The following is a 23672-nucleotide window of genomic DNA, read 5'->3' as shown; positions in this document are numbered from 1 at the left end:
AATATTTTTATTAAAAATAATTAAAAAAATGAAAATCTAGAAAATTCCATTCAGTAAATTGATATTACATTCAATTGGACATCACTATAGTATCCAAAATATTCTATGATATTTTTTTGTCTTTTTTAAATGGAATATTATAACCGAAAATAATTTCGAAAAATTTTATTGCTAATTTTATAATAAAATATCATTTGAAATTTTAAAAACTCAAAAAAAAAATTTCATTCACAAACAAAGCGTTCTGAGATCATCTAACTGGGTCCACCTCGTACCTTACTTTCATATATATATATATATATACTAGTCGTGGAACCCGTGTTGTACGATGTGATTTTTTTGCTTATTTTATTATATAAAATACGTGCAATAAATTGTTGACAATAACATCATCATCAGAAGAGAAACGGGAAATGACTTCTCTCAGAACTTATAAGATAAGGGGAAAAAATTACATAAAAAAAATAACTCAATAGATGTCTTGAAAAATCCAACTGAGTAAATTTATTCATAAAAAAATAGAAAGAAAAATTCCAACTACAGCAAGATAAATTTTTATCTTTAACATTATCAAAATTCATATGGTTTTATATTATGCCTTAAATTAACACTTAACCACATATACAAAATTGGAGAATCCTAAGTATGCCAGTAATTTCATGCAAAAAAATTAGAGCGTGATTTGCTGAAATTTTGACAGTTCCACCAACCAAAGCAAGAAATTCATGAACATGTTGCAATCTTTAATTCGAACTGCATTCGAGCAATTGTTGCAGATTCCACCTTCGTGGTTCAGGTTATCGTCAACCATCACATTCCGACATGTGAATGGGCCAACATTACACGAACTAGTGCATTCTTCGCGTGATTGTTATAGACCCAGCCATGGGACATTATCAAAGACACCCAAAACCAAGAGGATATAACCTTCGATTTCATTTTCAAGGGGTATCACCATAAAATCACCCCGTATCAGTCATGTATACCGTACAAGTATCATCCACGCAGCACCTAAAATTAATCATTACAACTACATGAATCCGGAACGTATAACCTATCTTCGAGTTCCCGGCGCTCTAAGCCCCAGAGAATCTCCTATACGAAGCTGCTCTGTATCTTGGAGTCATGTCCGTTTCACCATTTTACGTGTTAATTGAGAGATGCTCAGTTAGAAAATCCGTTCTCGCGGAAAGACCAATTCCACACAGATCAGATACTACTCGTCATCTTCTGGGGGTAATGTAGGGCTTTTGGAGCACATATTGATCTGATGAAGCTGCTTGAGCTTACTAACCGGGTGGCACAAACCTGAAAAATGTCTCACCAAATTATAAACCTTTCGATATCTCACCCAGGTTAAAAGTTCTAAAAATGCAGAGCCTCCAGAGACGAGTTTCTAGGGTACTGGATACATAGAAACTGATACAACAGAAAACCTGTCACCAATGCCCTAACAAAATTCTGCCGCAAAACAAGTTTTGATTCAATCTTATCAGCATTTAACTGCCCCAAAACACTATTTAATCACCGCTTTCGAAGAAAAATGAGGTTCTGAATCTAACTTACCCGAACATTTTGGGATGTCCCATACTGCAATGGATGTAGCAGTGCACTGAGGATCACACATTGCTCTGTTGTCTTCGTGATGGACATTCATTGCAAGCATCCATGAACCAATAGTCACATCCTCGTGGTTAAACATTCTTAAACTGGAACAAGATTTATGCACCCCTTAATTAGCACCAGATATGAAAACACCACCCCTCTGCAAAGAGAGAGAGGACTTATGACGGAGATGAAAAGGAGAAACCTGTCGTTTTTGGTGGCAGCTATCGAAGCCACTAAATCAGCCGACAAAATGTAGATAGGACCATATGCATGCCAGAAATACTCATTTCCAACCAGATGTCCTGAAGGTTCATACCTGATAGTTGCATATTCACAGATATACTTTACTAAAGGTTTTATATAAGTATGAGCAAACAAGGAGAGCGAACTGCCAAGAGATAACCTTTTTATGAGTACAAGATTGTAGACGGAACAACAAGACTTACCATTTCATTTTGGGATCAGTGACCACTGGCCCTTTCTTCATGCATCCAATATAAGTTCGTGAATGTGTTCTCTCCTTTGCTAACAGAGTCGCAAGACGATCTGTAAAAAAGTCGAAGATTGTAATCTTTTTAAGGCTAAATGACTGTCATGGACATATTCCGGTAATGTGATTGTACCTGGACGTAGATATATATCATCATCAGCTTTGACATAATAATCTGCTTCGAATAGTTCGTAAGCTGCCTTTAAGTAAGCAAGCCTGAGAAATAAGTAGGCATCATAAGGATACAACAAGCCGCAGTCAGCGATTCAACATAACAAAGCAAGGGTGTGCACAGATATTACGTTTTGTATGGGAGGTTTGAGTATTCTTCATCAACATCAATAAGCATGAAATCTCTGTACTTCTCCACCTCCTTCTTAAGCATGGCCATCTTATGCGCATCTTTTGATCGGCCAATCACGAACCGAAATGCTAAACCAGTAGCTTGCTCTAACCTAAGCAAGACATATCAAAGGAAATTCAAAGGGGCAAATCAATGGACTCATTTATTCGACAAATATACATTTCTACAAGGGGTTTTTTGGATTCGAAGTCAGCAGAACAAAGAGATCTTTTTTCTAATGCCTCCTCCGTGTTTCATTTGTACAAGGCAGAGCAAATCACGAACTCATGTATTCGACAAAAATAGCTTATCTTCAATTGGATGTGCATCAATTTTATATGCTAAAACATGGGCTTCCCATCAAACAGACATTATTGCCAAACATAACCAACCTAAAATGGAAGAATTCGATTACAATTATCACGTTTAGACTCGAATAGACTTTATCCAATTTTTCTTCTAACAAAAGAAGAACAATTCTTCATTGATGAAATTGCTCTAGCACATTTTCATCAGCTATGGCGTCCACAAAAATTCCTAAAATACCCAAGAGAGTTACAGAGCATCATCATCCATAATCAACACAATGTGATCTTCACAACCCATCAAGCAAAATCAAGAACCCAAAAAAAAAAAGAACTTTTTTACTTTTGCTGCCGATAGGGCCCTAAGGTCGGCTCAATTTACCTCAGGAGTCCATCGGGGTCAGAAGCCAGCCAAGTGCTCCGCAGGGCATCCCTCCGGTCACCCGACCCGAAAGTGGTCTGAATCCCCACGAACCCGAGAACCCTCTTAGGCCGGTGATAGTCTAGCTCCCCGGCGCCACCCAGCTTCCTGGCACCCGACAACGCAACGAACTCCCTCAGCGAGTCCCGGGACCGGCAGCGGAAAATGGGGGCTGGCTGGGGCCGACGGAGGGCGTAGAGAGAGAAGGAGATCCCGAAGATTCCAATGATGAGAGAAAAGATCGAGAATGCGAGGAGGAGGGTAGATAGGGAAGAGGGGTGATAGGAGATGGGTCTCTGGGGCTTGACCGGCTTGGGAGTGTAAGGTGCCATTGCTGGCGGATCTTAAGGTGGGATCATGCTCGGTAGATGTTCCTTGAAGGGAAGAAGGATGATCTGCCCGGCAAATTGATAATGGGGTTGGATTGAAGTAGAAGACTACTGGCTCAGTGGTCGGAGCAGAGAGACGCAGGCAGAAATGGAAACTTCCAGTTCTTTCTCATGTTTCTTCGACCTGGGAAATTTGCCCCCTTAAGTTTCATCAACTTCCCACTTTTACCCCTTACAAGCAAATTTTGCTGCTACCGGCTACCAGTTTCCCTTCGTTTTTCTCGACCAGTAATTATTAACATAGATGATCAGACTTATTAACGGAGTCAAACCGATGTCTGAACGATGAATAGTTTTTGTAGCAAGATTAATGATATTTCGCAATCTCATCGAATAAAAAAAATTATCGAACTTATCGATCAATAGGAAGGGAGCTAAACTTACAAATCTGAAAAGATGAAACATTGCCATCCAAGCAAAAAAAGAAAAAATAAATAAAAAGTAGAAACGCTAAATAAATTAGTTAAGCTCTATCTTTCGTTTAACAATCATCTATCCCTGAATTTGGGCCATAAACCAAATCTCCATTGTCCCCTTGATTTGAACATTCCATCATCCAATCATACATATATTGACATATAAAGGCATCGGTTATGTGATTTCTTATAATCTTTTAGGTGCAGTATAGGTGAATATGTATACAATTTACTTTTTCTTTTTTCTTTTTTTGAGTACGTATTTTAGTATTAGGAAGTTCAATAGATTTTTGCTAATTCAATTTGAGTTATATCGATCTACTAAAGGTAAAGTTTTTTCAGTATAAATTTTCTCTATTCACAATATTCGAATTCCAAACCTTTTTTTTTCCTTTTATTTTGTGTCACATGCAAAAACTAATAAGTTGCCTTTTTTTTATTATTATTATTATGGTACCTTGCACCTATTCAAAGAAATTACCAATCCACAAGGGTTTGGGTCGCTTTACTTTTTGGTAACTATTTTCTTTTCTAGCAGTTGTGTTGATCCCAATATCTTATTAAACATTCTTTGAGTCTTGACCCCATGCCATACGTATGATGGATGCCGTACGGTTTGCATATATATATCTTAACAAACGAAAACAGGTCCGTCCTAAGGAAGCAGACAGTGGGGACAACGAATCAAAACGGTCCGTCCTAAGGGGTAGAGAGTGGTGACATTTTCCCTACTCTCGGCTCCTCTTTTCTTTTCTTTTTAAATTTTTATTTTTTTAATTTGCCCCCTTTTCTTTTATGTTATAAAATCGATTCGAAAAGCGTATCACATAATGTGATCGACACATTATGCCTTTTTAGTGATTTTAAATCCGACTCTAATAAGGTCTTATCTAATCCAGTCAGTGCATTAAGTCAAATGATCCGATTGTTAGGCCGAAACATTACTCTTTTTTAGTATTTTCAAATCTACCCGAAAGAGGTACCATGTAATTCGATCAACCTGTTACGCCAAATTATTCGATCGTAATCTGGTTTTTTTGTTCATTTTTCGTAATTCTCATTTTTTAGAATTTCTTTCCCTTTTTTAGCTTTTTTTCGCATTTGATCTGAATAAGATATCACGTAACCCGATCACTCATTATGCCAAAAGATCTTAATGTAAGGTCAACGAGTTACGTCTTTTTAACTTTTTGAAATCCGATCCAAATAAGGTTCCACGTAATTCAGTCGACGCATTACACAAAACGATTCAATCAATATGCCCAAAAGTTACGCCTTTTTAATATTTTCAAATCTGACCTGAATAATGTTCTGCGTAATCTGGTCGACATGTTGTGCCAAATAATTTGATCGTTATAGTATAAATATTTCCAAAAAATACTTTTACCTCAACTTTTATTTAGAAAAATTAGAAGAAATTTCGTACTAAAAGTACTAAATATACAAATTACGATATATGTTATGTTCTTTGTCAAATTTTAGTTTGTGAGTATGTAACCCTTTTCCATTTTTATCTTTCTAATTTTCTTTCTTTTTGTCCAGTATTGGTAGAGTAGTGTAACCTAATTGATCCTCCGGATCAAATAACTCCATCATTATGGTTGATCAGTTATTCCTTAAAAATATAATATCATGTAGGCCATATGGTGTATGAGTTTTTCTCATTTTTTCCGATCACTATAAAATTTGACATCATCATCTTATTTTATTCTCTCTATCTATTATATATTTTTTCTAAAGAGCTATACATAAATTATATACTTTATTTTTCTTCGTAAATATTTATTCATAAACATGGACTTTCTTCATCTATATTGTATCTTTCTTTAGAAATTATACTAATTAGGCACATTCTTTTTGAGTTACATGTAATAATTTTTCTCCATTTACTCATATGAGAAGACCCACGATGAAAATTAATTTCGCGGTTAATTTATTTACATAAATTTATAAAATACAAACACTTTTATTTTCTTAAAATCCATCATGTCTTCATTTCTTTAATATTATTTTTAAATCTTATTGGTACCTCTCTTTTTAAGAGCCAAACAAGAAGTTTTTATTTTTAAAAGATAATATCATGTATATTTTTCTTTTTATTTCATGGAGTGACCTTCTAACTATTAAACATAATATTTAGACGTAAGGAGAAAGTTATATTTACTTTTGCCTCATGATAGCTATATAAGTTAATATACCTTGTAAAAAGTATGAAATATTACTACAAATTGATAGTTCATGATTTTAATTCTCTTATTACATATTGAGGTTATGTGTTATATCGGTACTATATAAATTATGATTTTAATATTATTGACTAAAAAATTCCTGCCCCACGACATCGCGCGGGTGTTTGCCCAAGTATAATAATAATCTTAAAACTACTCCCACATGGCAAGATATCGAATCTATACATAGTAAATTAGGGAGCCACTAGAAATCGTTTTATTTAGTTTCGATCTGTTCTCTTTAAAACCATTGGTCACAACCACTAACTTTCACGATGGATGGTCATTATCACCCATGGAGCTCGCATAACAACCAACGCCGGAGCCCTTAGCAGCCTCCGGATCTACGGGTAAGTATGTGTGGGTATATATATATATATATATATATATGAGAACAATATTGGTTCATTTTCTCATTATCAATTTTATTCAGTCTCAATTCAATTACTTTTTTTTTTTTTGGAGAAGTTCATCTTGGTACAATTACAGTCAACGGAAAGAGCTTTTAATTTCTAGCACGCCGTGTCCCAATGTCTAGAATTTTCCTATAATATAATGCACTCAACTGTGCTTGGAATTCGACCCCAATAATGTGTGCAGATGGACCCACCTAACAAGAACATCGCATGCATTGCTGTATCCCATCTCAGCAAGTGAACGTCAGATCAGAGAACACCAGCTGCTCAGACCGGCCAAAAGACAAACATCATCGGCTGCAGCAACATCCAATCCAACGCTGAAAAAGCTAGAGCCGCCGCGCAGCAGCACTTGCAGCTGGATGTGAAAACAAGCTGTAATTTGATATTACTAATAATAATTTATCTTGTTTACTGATCAAAAAATAATTCACCTTTTTTTTTTCCTTTGCAAATATAAAACTGCTGTAAAGAGCGGTTCTGCGTGCTGCTGCGGCTGTCAAGTCATCCACCGACCTTAAAGCCTCAAACCCCACCCCCACAAATAGAGAGCTAAAGAGAACAGAGTAAAACGTTAATAGGCATGCGATATTTTAATTAAAAATAAGTGTTCCTATCCTGAATTTCATTTTTTATGCGATTAGCTTATTTTGGCTCGTTGGTTAATCGTCGGTTATAAATTTGTTACTGTAAAATCAAGCTAACCAATGGTATAAGTAGTTCATATAAACCGGATGAAGATAATAGCATGTCGTGGTCAACAGGTATAATGTGTTCTGTTAGCATAAAACCGATTCGTAGTTATAAGACGATCTTATCATGTTAAATAAGATACGCATTTGAACTAAACCTTTTCAATACAGAATGATCGATATTCGATGTTCTATGATCCAAATGAAATCCGATTCAAAGACGAGTCTTGTTTTGGGGCGATTTAACCAAGATCGATGAACTTTCATATCTATCTATTTAATACATTATTTCCATCATCGTTCTCCATATACCTCGCCGGTTCTACACCTTGATTCGTTTCCTAACAATTCCTAACTAATGTCACAACTTCTAGTGCGCACTCCGTCGTTAAGCATACTACTAACCGTAAATGCATGAGGCAAGGCACGCACTTGATTAAGTCCGGATGGCCGCGAGGAGATTATATTTATCTTTGGATTCTATGGGACCCAACCCGCGTTAGGTTGCGAAAACATTGACTTGGACGTTCATTTATCAACTTATAAGACACAGATGTTATCACGATATGATGTCGCCTTCCCCCTCTTGTGTTTTGTCCGGTCTCTCACCTTTCGCATCAGTCTCCTCCTACGCACTTTCCCGGAAAAATCTACCTATTATATGGCAAACAGAAAAACTATGTCACGTTACTTCCTTTTTTAATAATAATCATCAACTAAGCAAATAGCACTGAATTCGACCCTTTTTTCTTTTTTCTAATGGATTTTGATATTCGAAAGTTCATTGTGTTTCAACCAATTCAGTTCTAGTCGAGTCACATCTACTAAGGAATAAAGTTTTTCGTTTACAAGACTCGAATATGAGATCCTATTTAAAAAAAATAAATGTCGAACTAGTTGAGTAAATTCGTTCCCGTTAAATTCAACAATATTTACATTATTATATTTATATATTACATACGTCCCTCTATATATATCATACCCCACTTAAACTCACAGATCCAAGCCCAACAGCTTCTTCTTCTTCCACTTCATTCGCGTCCTCTTTGGTCACGACCGGCTCTTTCCTGTATCACCACTCCATAGGCCACCACTCCGAGGCTCGTTGGTCACGATTACGTTGGTCACGGCTGGCTCTTTCCCGGGCCACTATTCCGTAGGCCATCAGTCCGAGGTTTAGCTCATTGTTATAGACTAAACAAGAGAGCCTAACCAAAGGACCATCTCTCTCTCTATTTCTCTGCCTCTGTCTGTGTCTGAGGAGGGGAAGCCATGTCTGGAGAAACTCTTCCATCCACAGTGTCGTCCACCATGGACAACTTGTTCTCCCCTGCCGGGTTGTTCTTCCTGCTAAACCTCATGATTGCCTCCATCGCCATTTCTTCCAGGCTCAGCAGCAGCAGCAGCAACGATCACGGAACCAGCGAACATGACGACCGATACCAACAGCAACAAGAACAAGGAGAAGAAGAACAAACCCCATCAAACTCTAGTTCTGACACACCAACCGATACCGAACCTCTCTCGAGATCGCCGTCCCTATTGGGAAGGTTCAGACTCTTCGATATTGGCAGGAGCGGCATGCCCCACCAAGAACAAGAACCAGCAGAACCAGAGCACGAGCAAGAAACAGAGCGGCAGCTCGACAACGATGATCAGTCTTACGAAGAGATATCCAGGAGCATGAGGGCAGATGATGCTCGGGAGGAAACGCGGGACACAGAAGTGCAGTCCAGGATGAGAAGGTCATGGAGCATAAAGTCCGACTCCGGGCAATATCAGCGAGCTGGCGAAAGTAGCGGTGAAGAAGAAGAGGTGGTAGAGAGGAGGAGGCCGGCAACAGCGAGGGATTTGAGGGAAGGGGACGAGGAGGTGGATGCGAAGGCCGACGACTTCATCAACCGGTTCAAGCAGCAGCTTAGGTTGCAGCGGATAGAATCGCTCACAAGGTACGGGGCGATGATGGGCTTAAGTGGAAAGAAGTAAGAGTTCTGGGAAATTATAATAATAGTTCTAGTTTATCGGGCGGGGTGTTCAATAGTGTTTTTCTTTTTTCCTTTTTTGTGTCTGTTCGGTATATTAGTGGATTTTATATTCATTGGGACTGTTGATGTTCTTCGTGATTAAATTGGTCGAAAACTGAAGTGTTGATTGAAGAAAGAGATGTGGGTTTATGATTATTGAGATGGTTTAGTTTGGTCATCCCGAAGTGTTATCACAATTAAATAGATAAAAATAAATAAAAATTATGCTGGACGAAACGACCGTAATATATATATTATTTATAGGATTTTAATAGACTCAAATTTACTTCAAATCAGTTCACCGAAAAGTTTTTTTACTTTGGATAGATAATAAAAGGAGGTATGTTCCCACCACAAGCTACTCGAGATTTTTCTTCTAAATTTAGTTAGGGCCTAATTAACAATAAAATCAGTAGCTGCAGACGCTTTCATTATCAGTCCAAAACGAGAAATGTCCGGATGATTTTTGCATTGTCAATTGCTTTTATTAATGTAACAATTGAAAATTCTACAATTTATTATGCAGGGATGATACATATAAATAATTTATAAAAAAACCCCAAAAATAATTTCCTTTTACTTATAATTAAAATAAATTATGTAAAATGTAAGTATATATTTTTTGAAATCAAGTAATTTACCTGAAAAATATAAGTAATATGCTTGAATATACCGCACTTCTCAAACTAAACGAGGACTGTCCAGATGATTTTTGTTTTGTTAATATCTTTCATAAATGTTATATTGAGAGTTCTATTAATTAAAATGCATGTACCATATACATATAAATAAATTATGAAAAATCTCCAAAAAAATTTACTTTATGATTAAAAATAAATTGGGTAAAAGGAAAACTTTTTCACGTTAAGTAATTTAATTCGAAAAGTATATGTAATTAGCTCCATTTGGAAATGAAGTTAGATTTAACTTAATTTAACTTAACTTTACTTCTCCCTCAATTCAACAATAATTGAATGTACCACACTTCTCAACCCAATCTATTGTGGACTAACTCTTGTTATATATGGATGTGTCTGCTTTCAGAAAATCAAAATTCTTCATTGCCTCATTTTTTATTGTTGGGCAAAAACTGAGATGTCCTTCCACCCAGAAAAAAAAAAAAAGATATCCAGTCAATTCTACTTAAACTATGTGGTTTGATCTGATGATTTAGTAAGGAAAAAGAATGCATTGGTAGAAGTCTTGGAAATTACCACTCATAATTCTTCTTTTTTGGTAAGTTTTTAAAAATTGTGAGAAATATGATTCTCGTAATTTCGAGAGTCTCATAATTTTTTTACTCTCTATATCATAATCTTTTTTATGAGTAGTTGGATAATGTAGCCTTTATTTGATCAATGTTTAGATGAAGGTATTTGTAGGGAGAGAAGTAGAGGTGGTGACAGTCGGAGAGGAAAACATTTTTCCCTCCTTCCTTTTCTACGGTGTGCACATCAATTCACGCCGTGACAACTGTGCAATGACCGTAGATTGAATCTCGGACTTGTCATTCTCTATTCACAAGTACACTCGAATTCAAAACCTTGCAATGAAAATAAGTACCGATTCATTTAAATTAATTCAGGATTGATTATTTTTCATTTTACATATCATAAATTTTTTCCATCTGATGTAAAAGTTCTTTTATTAGGAAGATTCTGGAAAATAATATACTTCCTCTTTATTCTTCTCCTTCATTTTTCTTTAAATCCCTCCGTCCAAATAAACAGAGGTACTCGGCTTATTAAAATTATGGTAGCTTTGAATTTCTTTATATAACAAATACAGAACCCACATCTATGTCGCATACATGTCGTGGAATCCAATTAAAATGAAAAACAATTTATGTAGATTTGTGAGGAGCAACTATTGCAACATCATACCTATCCACTACAAGTTATGATGACGAGTAAACCTAATTAATTAAGAAGAGAAACATCATGCAAAAGGTGACATCAGAGCCTTCATTAAGATATATACATGATTTTTGTATGAGTTGAGGTGCAATGTATAGTCATATATATATATATATATATATCCGACATTTCACACGTCAACCAAGTCTTTTTCTAATGTTTTGTTGTTCTGGTCGATTAGTTAATTAATCATACCGTCGAAGCCTAAAGGGTGTGGTTCTTGCTCACTTGGGACGCATTTGATTAACTCGAGTTTAAGATAACTATTGTATATACCAAATCTATCCAGGATGACTTATGATATTCATCTCGGCACTTGCATGATCTAGGAAATGAGTCAGTGCGATTTGGTGAGGAAAACATCAGTTGCAATTTTTTTAGACATTCAATTAACCAGATATATATGTGACTCCGTTGTCTTGGCTATATTGATTGACCCAATAAAAATGTTCCTGACTCGGATAACAATTTATACACGTCAGGGATGGAATGGCTTTTCTGTAAAAATTTGTCTCGCTCGTGTAAAATATCATCCAACTCAGACATAATTAGTCTCATGCATGGCTAACGAAACACCTTAATTTAAGATGGATAAGGTGTTGAATAACATGTCTTGGTTTACAAAAACAAGGATCCAACACTCAGTCGTGTCATGCGAAATGCATGTGTTCCAAAAATATACTTACTCATGACCCTCGATAGGAAAAAATAAAAATAAATAATTAAAAAAGTTACAGCCAATTTAATAACATATCATGATTCATGAGATTTAATAGCTCTTATAAATCCTATTTTTGGGAGGAGATTTTCGCACATGAATTCTGAAGATCTGCCTTTTTTATTTCTTAATAAATCTCTTCGAACATGCTATGTTAACACGCAAGTAAAATTTCATTTGGGCTTTGGTTATTTGCATTTCCACTCTAAATCTTTAGAGTTTATCTCCTACTTTTTGTTTTTCTTTTTTGTGTGGTGGCTAGGATCTTCTTGGTTTTAAACCCAGCTCGATCCCCATCCCCCCCGGGCAGCCCCCTAGTTCCGTCCAAATAGATCGTTTACGTCTGGTCGAACGCGTCCAATAAAAAGAACAACTCGAAGATATTTAGCATAGCCTTTCGATTATTTTAAATTGAAAGCGTGTATGCCTTGCTCGCCTTGATGGCATACAGCGTTCTCTAGGTCTCCGTCCCTGCCAGTTTTTAGTTTCCCTTGAAAAGGAACTTGGAACCGAATATACCACCATCCTTGCCCAAGAGGAGGAATTTTGGGCTCTCAAAGCCCGTACAAATTGGATTATGGATGGTGACTCAAACACACGTCTCTTCCATATGGCTGCCATTATACCCATCGTCGTAGGAACAAAATTTGGACTCTCCGCAACACCACAGGAGAATGGATCATCGACCTGCCATCTCTAAGAACTTTTGTCCAATCCAATCCCATTACGAAAAGACATTCTGTTCCAAAGAATCTGCATCTCGTTGGGATGCGCATTCGGACATCCATCCAATGGGGTAGGACTTTGGATGCCCTCTCAAACCAGTTTGCTTACCCGTCCAATTCTCCCTGATGAAATCTCCGGTGTTCTATTCTCCATCAAGCCCTATAAAGCTCCGGGGCCAGATGGTCTTCACGCTTGCTTCTACCAACGATGCTGGGATGTGATGGTCCTTCAGTTGTGCAGGTGGTGCAAAGTTTTTTTCTCCACCACTACCCTCCCAGAAGGACTAAACCACACGCTTATCTCCCTTGTCCCTAAGAAGAGTACGCCTGAAACCATTACCCAATTCCGCCCAATCAATCTCTGTAACACTATCTATAAAGTCATCTCAAAGATACTTGTTCAAAGACTCCGTCCTTGCCTAGGCGACCTCATCTCCCCCTTTCTAATGCAACTTCATCAGAGGGAGGAAGCCGGCTGATAGATAATATTATACTCCTTCGTGAGGTTATCCAGTCTTTTCAAACCCGCAAAGGGACCTCTGGTGGATTTGTCCTAAAATTAGAACTCGAAAAAGCCTTTGACAGGCTCGAAATGGTTTTTTGTTCGAGAGGTCCTCTAGTACTTTGGCTTCCCTGAAACCTGGATTGGTTGGATCCTGGCCTGCATCTTCTCCACCAAGATCTCCCTCCTCTTTAATGGTAGCTGCTTTTAAGACTCTTTTTTCTCCTTCTCGAGGTATTCGACAAGGTGAACCCATATCTCCGTATATCTTCATCCTCTGTATGGAATACCTAGTAATCCTAATTGAAGATGCAGTCAACTCTAACTCTAGGAAGGGGATCCACCCTGCTATCAATGGCGGGGCGATCAGTTCTCATAGAATCCACTTGTACCGCCATCCCCTCCTATTACATCTGATGCCCCATGGGCTCGTCTCCTCCCACCACAAATAATATACAGCACAGCGCTCAGCTCGTCATTGGAAGGGCTCCAGTAATTGGCGAGCTCTCAAAGCAGGCTCATACACATGGGGAAAAAGGCGATGAATGGGTTATCCGTAATGGAACCCCTGCATCCTTTTGGACAGATCGATGGGTTGGCACCTGCCCTCTCAGAAGCATTATCCAAGGTCACTCCCTATTCTCGAAGATAGTAGGCTAGTCAGTTCTGTTCTCACACCTTGCAGGGACTGGGACCTCAGCTCCCTCCCCCTTGATCTTCCACCTGAAATCGCGCAATCCATCCATGGGCTCCCCATTGGTCACAGAAATGATGTGCCAGACAAAGTCACCTGGGGCCACTCGCATAATGAGCAATATTCCTCTAAGTCAGCATATATTATCTTCTCAATGATGCTGGGTTGCCTACGAATGACCGGAATTGGATTTGGAGCTGTCAAACACTACCCTGGATAAAGCCCGACTCTACCGAACTCAAAGAGAGCATACTTTTTGGTTCCTCTTCATGTCAGGATTGGCTCAAACGCCTCAGCTACCCAAAGCTCGATTCTTAGCATCCCACGGGGCATGGTATTCACCTCTGCAATCTGGATCTTGTGGAAGAACCGCAATTCTCCAATCTTCTCCTCCAAGCCACTCCATAGTAACTCGGTCGATCACACAATCCAATTTGCTGCTGAGTTTTATGCTTCTAGGGTGAAATCGAATTTTAAGCTGACCTCTGAAATTCAAGTAAGGTGGGAGCCGTCCCCTGATGGCCTTTATGTGCTTAACTCCGATGGATGCTCAAGGGGGAACACTGGCATAGCGGTAAAAGAAGGCCTCATCTGAGATCCCCTTGGAAGATGGTTCAGAGGCTACGCTCTTAACCTCGGGATAACAACCAGTCCTGTAGTTGAATTGAAAGCCCTTCGACAAGGGTTGATGCTGGCTCGGGGACTGCCATATTAGGAGGCTTGTTGTAGAACTCGATGCCAAACTCGTTATTGGTTGGATATGGGAGACCTCCTCCAATGCAGCTCTAATAAATTTGATCGGTGACTGCAGGAACCTCTGCCAGTAGTCTAATATCATCATCCCCAAGCACACCTTCAGGAAGGCTAACAAGTATGCGGATCATCTAGCTAATCTAGGGACCGATATGACTGAAGCCTCTGTTATTCTTTTTACGCCACCATCTTCAATTTCTACTCTGTTATTTGAGGATATTATGAGGCTTTCATCCCCGAAACTTGTAAGCACTTCGTGCATATCTATTTAACTTAATGAATTATCTTTTCTTACCAAAAAAATTATTTTAAATTTATAAATTATATATAACATTATTTTATGTTTTCTCTCTAAGTGTATATATATATATATATATATGTTAATAAAGGAGGGAAAAAAAGTTTCTCATCTAGAATATATGTATATTAATTATTAATTCAGAATTACCTCTTGCAATAGTATATTGATTGCCTATGGGCAGTAGAAAGATTAATTTTAATTTCTATCATGTCATCAATTTATGATTTTTCAAAATATAATGGACCGGCATGAGATTTTGGAGCCCGTTCATATATCGAGAGAGAGAGAGAGAGAGAGAGAGAGAGAGAGAGAGAGAGAGGCCATTTTCATGGGCTGGATTCTTTGGTCTTCCATTTAGGCATAGGCCTCAGTACATGAATGCCATGACATTTGGGCCCAGCCCAAAAAAAGTAATTTAATTACCTATTATGTATAGTAATAGTTTCTTGCCAATTTATAATTCTGATGTTGTCCAATGAAAAAAACAATTCTGATGCTACAATTGCAGAGTGCTGACTGCGGAGTCCTACGCAATTAGGAATATCAATCGTTCATTCTATGTTAATGTTAATATATTTCAAAATTTTAATAAAAATGAATAGATCAGTCGGGATGATGAAGATAGCTATAGGATGTATATAAACGACTTGATCTGTAGTCTCCTACAAACTGCGATTGGACATCCATTTTCGTGTTGAAAGTTTCATCGACTCTCGTATATATATGTTTTAGCGTTTATATGATAGTAGCCCTATAGACCAACAGACCCATGTAATTAAATCAAGGTACTTTTCTGATCAACCAATTGACATCAATTGGTTTCTTGAAATGAACTCGTACAATATTGATGAGATAACAAAGATATATATTTATAGGCCACTTGTAGGAGGACCATATTTAGCTAAAGATAATGACTAACCATCTGTAATCTCCTTATACCAAACCCCTTTTGAGTTGCGTGTTTCACAATTGAACATCAAACTCTAGTTCCCCTTTATATCGATCCCACCTGACTTTAGCATGTCGAATCTAATAATATAGTTTAGAGATGTATTATTTACAGCTTGATGATACAGTCTGTTTGATCGTGAACATACGAAGAGATCAGATAACTTTGAAATGCATACATATGTGATCCGATCCATATCCAAAAAGTGCGTTGAAGCCGATGAATGGGATAGAGACACGAAAACATTCTCTGATTATCAACAATTTGTGGAGCAAAGCGTTATCATTTGAGTGCACATACACGCACACACATATATAATTGGACAAAAACAAAAGCCATTCTCTTGTTCTCACATGGCCCCATATTATTTTTGGTTTCTTTGGGCAAATGTGTTGTGGCCTTATAAGGGCATAGCTCCACTAGCTATATCCACATGCTCAAGCATGTGCATACAAATCATGGACACAAATGTTATGTCTATCTATACCCCATATATATACACTTGGGAGAAAAATGGTAATTCACCGATAATTAGCCGAAGTAAGAGAAAATTGACAGATAAAATATCGACAAGCAATGGTAACTAGCAACCAAGGAATGAGAAGGAATCACGACTGACCTAATTTTGTTTCGATTTATATTTCAACCAATCAATCGGTTCGCAATTTAACTTGGTTTGCCTTCATTTTTTGTTGGATAAAAAGTTAGTCGATGGCAAAATGATCAATCATCCCATTCAATTTTGCTAGCATTAACTAATTACATATACGTGCAAAAACATGTCAACAATTCAATTATTATCAATAATCATGAAATATGGTTGTTAATTATTAATATGGTTATTAATTTTCCATTGCGTGCCGCCAAATTAAAGGAATGGTCCTACCTGGAAGACCCTTTTTTAAGTCAGACTGCTACTTGCCAATGGTTTCAAACTTTTAGGATGATTTGGTTACATGTTAACGTCATCTCTCCACCTCGAGAAACAACATCCAATTATCTCTTCAACGTATATATGTATATTTGCTTTTAGTTTCCAAAGATGCTTCATCAAAAAAATAAACCGGAAAAAATATAGTTATACCGTAATTCTTAAGAAAAAAATAGATAAAAAAAGTTGATTTTATTTGCACAAAAAAACACTCCTTTCTTTAAAAAAAAAAGGAAAATAAACATACTTTCCATTCATAAAAAAAATTATTTTATGCATTAAGATCATATGATACTCTCAACTTATCAATTTAGACTAATTCTCGATTCGGACTTCCTTCGACTATGAACTACTTCTTTGTGGGTTTCCAAACACTTATACTGTAAGTAAATTTCAACCACTAATTAATGAAGGTTTCATTTTTTTTATAAGAAATTTCATTGTGTTCATGTAAATGATAATATGATAGTGAAAGCTAATTTTTTCTAATTAAAAGAAATTCTTAAGGAGTGGGGAATTTGCAACAAAATTCTATTTATTATTTGATTGATGTTGCAATCTTGAATCTTAGCACACGACTGAGAGAGAGAGAGAGAGAGAGCTGATGTGAAGTCAATTTCTCGATTCCAACCAGATGAACTGCCGAACTCCCTTAGCCAATAATCAATGAACTTCCCCCTGTCTGAATAAATGCAAAAATTAAATTCGCCATTTTTTTATTATAATGGAGGCCAAAGACCTAGTATAATAAAAGAGAAATTCTAAATAATTAATAAAGGGATACGAATAATCTAATTAGATATCGAACATGTGACATTTAAATCAACAAAAGAATGCGTGCACCGCTGCATCGCATCCTCCTTTTAAATTGGCTAGATCTCATATTTTTCCTTTTGCTGTGCACATTAATGGCGCTTTCTCGCAGCTAAAAGTTGGCGGAAAGCTCCATATAGTCACACTTCAAGTCATCAAATATACATATACATATATATATATATCAACTTGGATAAATTTAAGTGATTCGACACTTGTTCTCCTTAAACGAGATTTCGGTTTCAAGTCTGATAAAAAAATTCACACTATGAGAACTTTACCTTTAAATATGCCGATCTGGTTCGACTGGATTAGCAGGCACATGTTGGACTTTCGAATATCATGGTTCGCTCCGGAAAAAAAAAACATACATATACATATATATTGATATATTCTCATGCTGATAATACTGGGATCGGGCAGCTTATTCTAAAATGGGTAAGAGCGAACACGGATTTGATATTGTATTAAAGCGTAAAACCACGCAAAACACTCTCCCACCTGTATGTATTCAACTATTTGAGGTTCCTAATCCTCATTTAAAAACACACTGGCTCCGCACTTATCACTACACACAGGTGATCGATCTCTAATATGAACAGAGTCTGCCGAGACAATGCAGATATAGCGGTATCAATGGAGATGAGAATTGAGACGCCACGTACTCGCTCCTCGAAGGACGACCAAGCATTAGGTAACACTAACTCCTTTTCTGCCAGATATATATGAATCCCATAAATTAGCCTGAATAGACTGGCCTTTTGAAATATTCATGGTACGTTTTGATACTTCAACGTGACTTCAACACGGGATCGAGAGGATGACTACTTTTAGATTTCAACATAGATATTACTTTTTATATGATGATAAATCTAGACCATTAGGTCACGACAACTCTCATGGCAGAGGAATGAATAGGAAAATGCCACTTGTATTTGTATGTACCCACACGAAATTGAAATGTGGAGCAGAAGCCATATAGGGACAAAAGGAGAAAGTGAGAGTTCGGCTGCAAAACTTTCAGCATATTATTTTCTACTGTCGGTGAGTCAGAGGCTCCACAACGTACATTACAGGTGAAATTAATATTTGCCACTTCTTTCTGAACCAACTTTTCTCTTCTTTTTTTTTTTTCTTTTCTTTTTATAAATTTTGGCCGGCACTTCAGTCCTGCTTCGAGGAAAGTATCATTGCGTGTAGAAAATAAATTATGACCGATCAATACGGGTTAATTCAGCTAATTTGAAGCTTATTTTTCTTAAATATGATCTTGAATTCGAATCTTGTAAATAAAGAATTTACATGATTAGAAATAATTAAAGTCTCATAATCGAGTCTTGTGAATGAAGAAAATTTCTATCTCTTTAATTGATCGATCTGGCTCGAACTTGATTTACTTCTGTGGCCTTGGATACAGGCTATACATCGAAAAATAAAAAGATTTACATGATTAGGAGTACTTTACACTTTAATTAACCTATCTATCTTTCAACATGAATTAACCACGATCGGTAAGACTTCGAGATATCGGGTGATTTGCAAATATATAAGTACGTATCTATATATGTGTGATTGTACATATACAGAACGGTCGAAATTACACTGTTGTGGAAAATGTAGCTTTCTTTATATCGCGGAGTATCCTAATTCCGCGCCCGAATAATCCTCCCTGACCCATACACAGGCCAACAAGCAAAACGGTAAATCGAGCAAAGGTTGTGTAGGTTGTCTTCAAGGCATTTCGAATCTGGAATAGGATGAATACTTATATTCTTCCTTGCCATCAAATTAATTATACTCCTTTGGATTTGCTATTGTGAAAAATGATAATTATACGTTTATGTAGATGATGAGCAACTGATGATTATGATAATCTCAAATCATAGTTTTTATTCGACAAGATGAAGAAATTGCAGGATCTCGAACAAGAAAATAATTATGGCACCGGAGTTGAATCGGGCCTAGCTATGCTAATAATAATTAAAACACGCGTCTTAATGAGCTTAGCAGAGAGGAAATTTCATTATTATCGGCCTCATTATTGTTACTGATTTTCACGTAATTAATGACCTGGAGGGGAGGCAAGGCATCCCTCCCCACAAAAGCAACATCATTAATTAATGAACTGGAGGGGTTTGTGATTGATTATTATTGACTTGGGACTGAAGTAAGTGTTGTGTGATTGATGACTGTCAATTAATTAATCAAGATCTTGCCGATTAATTAATAGAGTATATTGTACCATATAGCCTAACGTTGATAGATATTCTTATATCTATCGCAACGTTGTTTTTTTACCAGATGTATCTCAACATTGTTATTTTTGTTTTACCAGTTATCCCCTGAAGTTAGATGGTGATATCGAATTAGCAACGTCATGATACTTCAAGTAAAAAATCGACGTTGGGATAAATCTAAAAATATTTATTAACTTTAAGTTATATGGTGCAATAAATTTTAATTAATATAATTTGTCTTGGCGCCAAAATCCGTGGGGGAAGAGCGCAGTCGGTGGGGATGAAGCTGAGCTGAGCTCCCCTTTCTCGCAATGGTGGGCAGTGGGTCCACACCTGTCCGCTCATTATAGGATAATAACTTGGGGTAAAAAAAGACCAAATTGAAAAATAACTCATTTACCAGATTTCACTTTGTATCTTTCGGATGTTATTATTAATTTTAAAAATTATCTACCCAAGTATATATATATATATATATATATATATATATGACCCCAAAAGGAATAAATAAAATAATTAGCCACTGTTTTGTAAAAAATTATATTAGGAGATTTTTATATTTGAAGTAGGTTGCAATTAAATATTGAGAGTTGCAGTAAACATGTTAAGCTGACTTTGATGTATGAGGAGAGTAAAAGAAATTGGAAAAGGGGCCCATATGAGATAAGAAAGTAAATGTAAACTTGGACCGAAAGTCTCACCGAAAAATTTAAATAAAAAATTCTTTAAGTGAGTGGCACAGTTTTAAATAAAATAATCTTATGTTTTTGTTTTTTTTTTATTTTTAAGTCTCATAATGTCTTTTCCCCCTCTAGATTCTAATTTTAATAAATTTGAATTTCCCAAATACTAATAACAGATTGGTTTTGATGAGCAGGAAGTTTGTTAATCTCTTATTGGAACTATGTAGACCTCAATATAAGGTAACCGATCTGCTTGAATAACTTCAAAGACAAACTCCACTAGACCTAAGTGGAGAATCATGTGGCAGATTGAATCAACTTGTGGTGATCTCTCTCTCTTTTTCTTTTTTTCTTTTTTTCCCCCTTTTTGCTGAATAAACTCGCAGTGATCTAAAACTCTAAAAAATTTGTTCTAATGGTCATCGGAGGCTGAAACCAATCTTATTATGGACCGGATTAGTGCGAAGATTTAGCAATGAAAAAAGAGGGTAAAAGATTTTAATTAACCAAGCAACCCGACTATCCAGTATCCAACTCGCAAAGACTATCAATAAAAAAAAAAAAAACTCGCAAAGACATTTTTATTTATAAATATATATATTGGAAATGAAAAAAGAAGAAGAAGAAATTGGGGAAAATGCTATGTGTATGGGATCTGCTGTTCACATCAACTCAGTCATCGGCCGCAACCGAAAAGCTTAACCCCCACCCGACCTCTCATAGAGAAAAAAGACAATCAACATGGAAGGTAAGGCAATAAATCCTGCTCTGTTTTACTAAATTAATTAAAACTTTTACAAGCAACTGCAAGATCTCGCTTAAGAGATGAATGGACTAATCGATGTCCGCGCAAATTCGACCCGATTCGAACATTACGCAACTGCAGACCAACAAGTATAGGTATAGCCAACGGTGTCGGACCATTATTCTTACGGTGCTTATTATCTTGTCACTTTTCGAATGCATTTCATTTGCATAAGACATCGCTCGCCTGTGAAAATTATACTCTACTTACATTCAGTAGCCGGGGACCGAAGAATGGGGGAGTATGTGAAGTAGTAGTTGCAATCTACGATATTTACTAATTTAATATCTTATCAATGTATATTCACGTTACATTTCTTATCGAAGTATCATTTTTATCTTTGCTTTGTCGGTAGCTTCTTTCTCTGACTTAATGAAAATCTCGACCATTTAGAGTGACTTCTGCTTTCTAACCACATAATAGACTTAAAAAAAATTTAATGAAAAAAGTGATTACGAAAATTTCACTTAATTAGATTATTTTCAGAGTAACCGAGAGGATCAAGATTATTGAAATGGTAAGTTTAGCTCACTTTCGTTCGATCCCAAGGGCCATAGGGTTAGAAACAACTGTCACTTGCCACTAAAAATGACCATAAATTAAAACCCATCCCGCTCACAATCTCCTTAATCGTAAAAAATCTAATTAGAAGGGACGAGACAGCTTAATAAGGGAGAGAACGGGCCAGAAGATTCGCCTTCATCTTCCCCTTCGTTGAGTTGTCGAGCATCCCCTCTCCTCTCTCTCTCTCTCATACACTTTCTCTCTCTACACTCTCTCTCTTTAACAGCGCCACGCCACTGCCTCATCCTCAGCTCCACTGGGCAACACAAACAAAGAGCAAAACCACTGCTTCACGCAAATTTTGTCGGCTGTCGGATCAGAATGACTGACAGGGTCTACCCATCTGCCAAGCCCCCCGCCGCCGCCCCCAACGGCGGGGCACCCGCTGTCAATGGCACCGCCGCTACCAATGGCACCGCCCCAACATCCGCCGCCGCCGCGAAGCCCCAGCTCTACCGCCCCTACCGGCCCCAGCCCGCCTCCCACCGCCGGCGCCACCGCCGCCGGTGCCGGTGCACCTTCTGCTGCTGCTGCTTCTGGACCATCCTCATGTTCCTCATGCTCGCACTCGTCGCCGCCACCGCCGGGGCCGCCCTCTACGTCCTGTACCGCCCCCACCGGCCGGACTTCTCCATCCTCGCGCTCCGGACCGGGACGCTGAACCTCACCACCGACTCCACCGCCTCGTCGTCCCGCCTCTCCACCTCCTTCAACCTCACCCTGTCGTCGAAGAACCCCAACTCCCACTACTTCACCTTCTTCTACGACCCCTTCGCCGTCACATTCCTCTCGAGCGACGTCCCCGTCGGGAACTCCTCCCTCCCGGCGTTCGTCAGCAGCCCCAAGAACGAGACCGTGTTCAAGAACATCATCGTGAGGGCGAGCGCCCAGGACCTGGACACCGACTCCGTGAAGTCCCTCCGGTCCGATCTCCGGCGGTCGAGCGGGATTCCGCTGAGGATTCAGATGGACACGAAGGTCAAAGTCAAAGCCGGGAAGCTGAAGAGCAAGAAGGTCGGGATCAGAGTGGTGTGCGATGGGTTTAAGGGGGTGGCCGCTCCCAAAGGTAAGTCGCCGGCGGTGGCGACGGTGACCGACGCCGACTGCAAGGTCGACCTACGGATCAAGATCTGGAAGTTCACATTCTGACCGTTTGATGCTGTGGGTCCCGCTTCAGTGTCCCGGATCTGACGGTCAGTACTGGCTTTACAACGTATACCCAATTGTATGATTTTCTTTTCCAATTTTTTGGGCTTACATTGGTTATTTTTTTTCCAATTTTATTCTATTTTGGTCTCTTTTTTCTTTTTGTGGGGTTTTGGAATGTAAACTTTCGAGGGGTATGATATGATGAAAGGATCAATCAAGGATTGAGATAATTCGTTGGGATAATTCACGAGTATTAGATAAAGCAGAGAAAAAAAATATTTAATTTTCAGCATTCTTCTATTATAATTTATTTTAGTATATATTTTGTGGATGCTATTTGTAATCCACTATAGTTGCTTGGCCAATGCATTGTCAAATGAGTTCTTTAGATCTTTCTAGTGACGCCACATCCTCAACTTACCTTGACCATCTCATTTTCCAAATATTTAAAACTCATCGAATTGGATCTAATTTCACATTATTGTGGCTATTATTACAATTGCAATAGTGTTATATTTTGTATGTCAAGTATTAAACATTGTTTTATATATAAGTGTTTGACTATTAGGAGTGATTTTTGTAGCATTTTCTCTAGTTATA

The 23672-nt window shown here is 37.7% G+C and overlaps 3 protein-coding genes across 3 annotated transcripts; 2 read left to right on the top strand and 1 right to left on the bottom strand.

Annotated features, from left to right (window-relative positions):
- Window positions 1-904: 904 nt before the first annotated feature.
- Window positions 905-3647, bottom strand: LOC116215895 (probable beta-1,3-galactosyltransferase 12). Its single transcript, XM_031551705.1, has 7 exons — window positions 3129-3647; window positions 2401-2553; window positions 2232-2314; window positions 2055-2154; window positions 1811-1924; window positions 1567-1709; window positions 905-1308 (listed from the first exon to the last, which is right to left on the bottom strand). The coding sequence occupies exons 1-7, from the start codon at window positions 3497-3499 to the stop codon at window positions 1217-1219; spliced, it is 1056 nt and encodes a 351-aa protein (XP_031407565.1). The 5' UTR covers window positions 3500-3647; the 3' UTR covers window positions 905-1216.
- Window positions 3648-8580: 4933 nt separating this feature from the next.
- On the top strand, window positions 8581-9294 carry LOC116188671 (pathogen-associated molecular patterns-induced protein A70-like). Its single transcript, XM_031518159.1, has one exon. The coding sequence runs from the start codon at window positions 8581-8583 to the stop codon at window positions 9292-9294; it is 714 nt and encodes a 237-aa protein (XP_031374019.1).
- Window positions 9295-21991: 12697 nt separating this feature from the next.
- LOC116189513 (NDR1/HIN1-like protein 6) lies at window positions 21992-23364 on the top strand. Its single transcript, XM_031519198.1, has one exon. It carries the CDS (start codon window positions 22245-22247, stop codon window positions 23070-23072), a length of 828 nt encoding a protein of 275 aa, XP_031375058.1. The 5' UTR covers window positions 21992-22244; the 3' UTR covers window positions 23073-23364.
- The last annotated feature ends 308 nt before the right edge of the window (window positions 23365-23672 follow it).

The sequence above is a fragment of the Punica granatum genome, chromosome 8 (genome assembly GCF_007655135.1).
Source record: "Punica granatum isolate Tunisia-2019 chromosome 8, ASM765513v2, whole genome shotgun sequence".
NCBI lineage: Eukaryota > Viridiplantae > Streptophyta > Magnoliopsida > Myrtales > Lythraceae > Punica > Punica granatum.
This window is presented reverse-complemented; position numbering and strand designations above follow the sequence as displayed.

Bases quoted from the DNA above. Each gene is read 5' to 3' on its own strand.
- LOC116188671 (XM_031518159.1), top strand. From the start codon at position 8,581: ATGTCTGGAGAAACTCTTCCATCCACAGTGTCGTCCACCATGGACAAC.
- LOC116189513 (XM_031519198.1), top strand. From the start codon at position 22,245: ATGACTGACAGGGTCTACCCATCTGCCAAGCCCCCCGCCGCCGCCCCC.
- LOC116215895 (XM_031551705.1), bottom strand. From the start codon at position 3,499: ATGGCACCTTACACTCCCAAGCCGGTCAAGCCCCAGAGACCCATCTCC. The intron at 2,315-2,400 runs GTAATATCTGTG...CTTATTTCTCAG, and splicing joins TCAAACCTCCCATACAAAAC to GCTTGCTTACTTAAAGGCAG. The intron at 1,925-2,054 runs GTAAGTCTTGTT...TGCAACTATCAG, and splicing joins ACTGATCCCAAAATGAAATG to GTATGAACCTTCAGGACATC.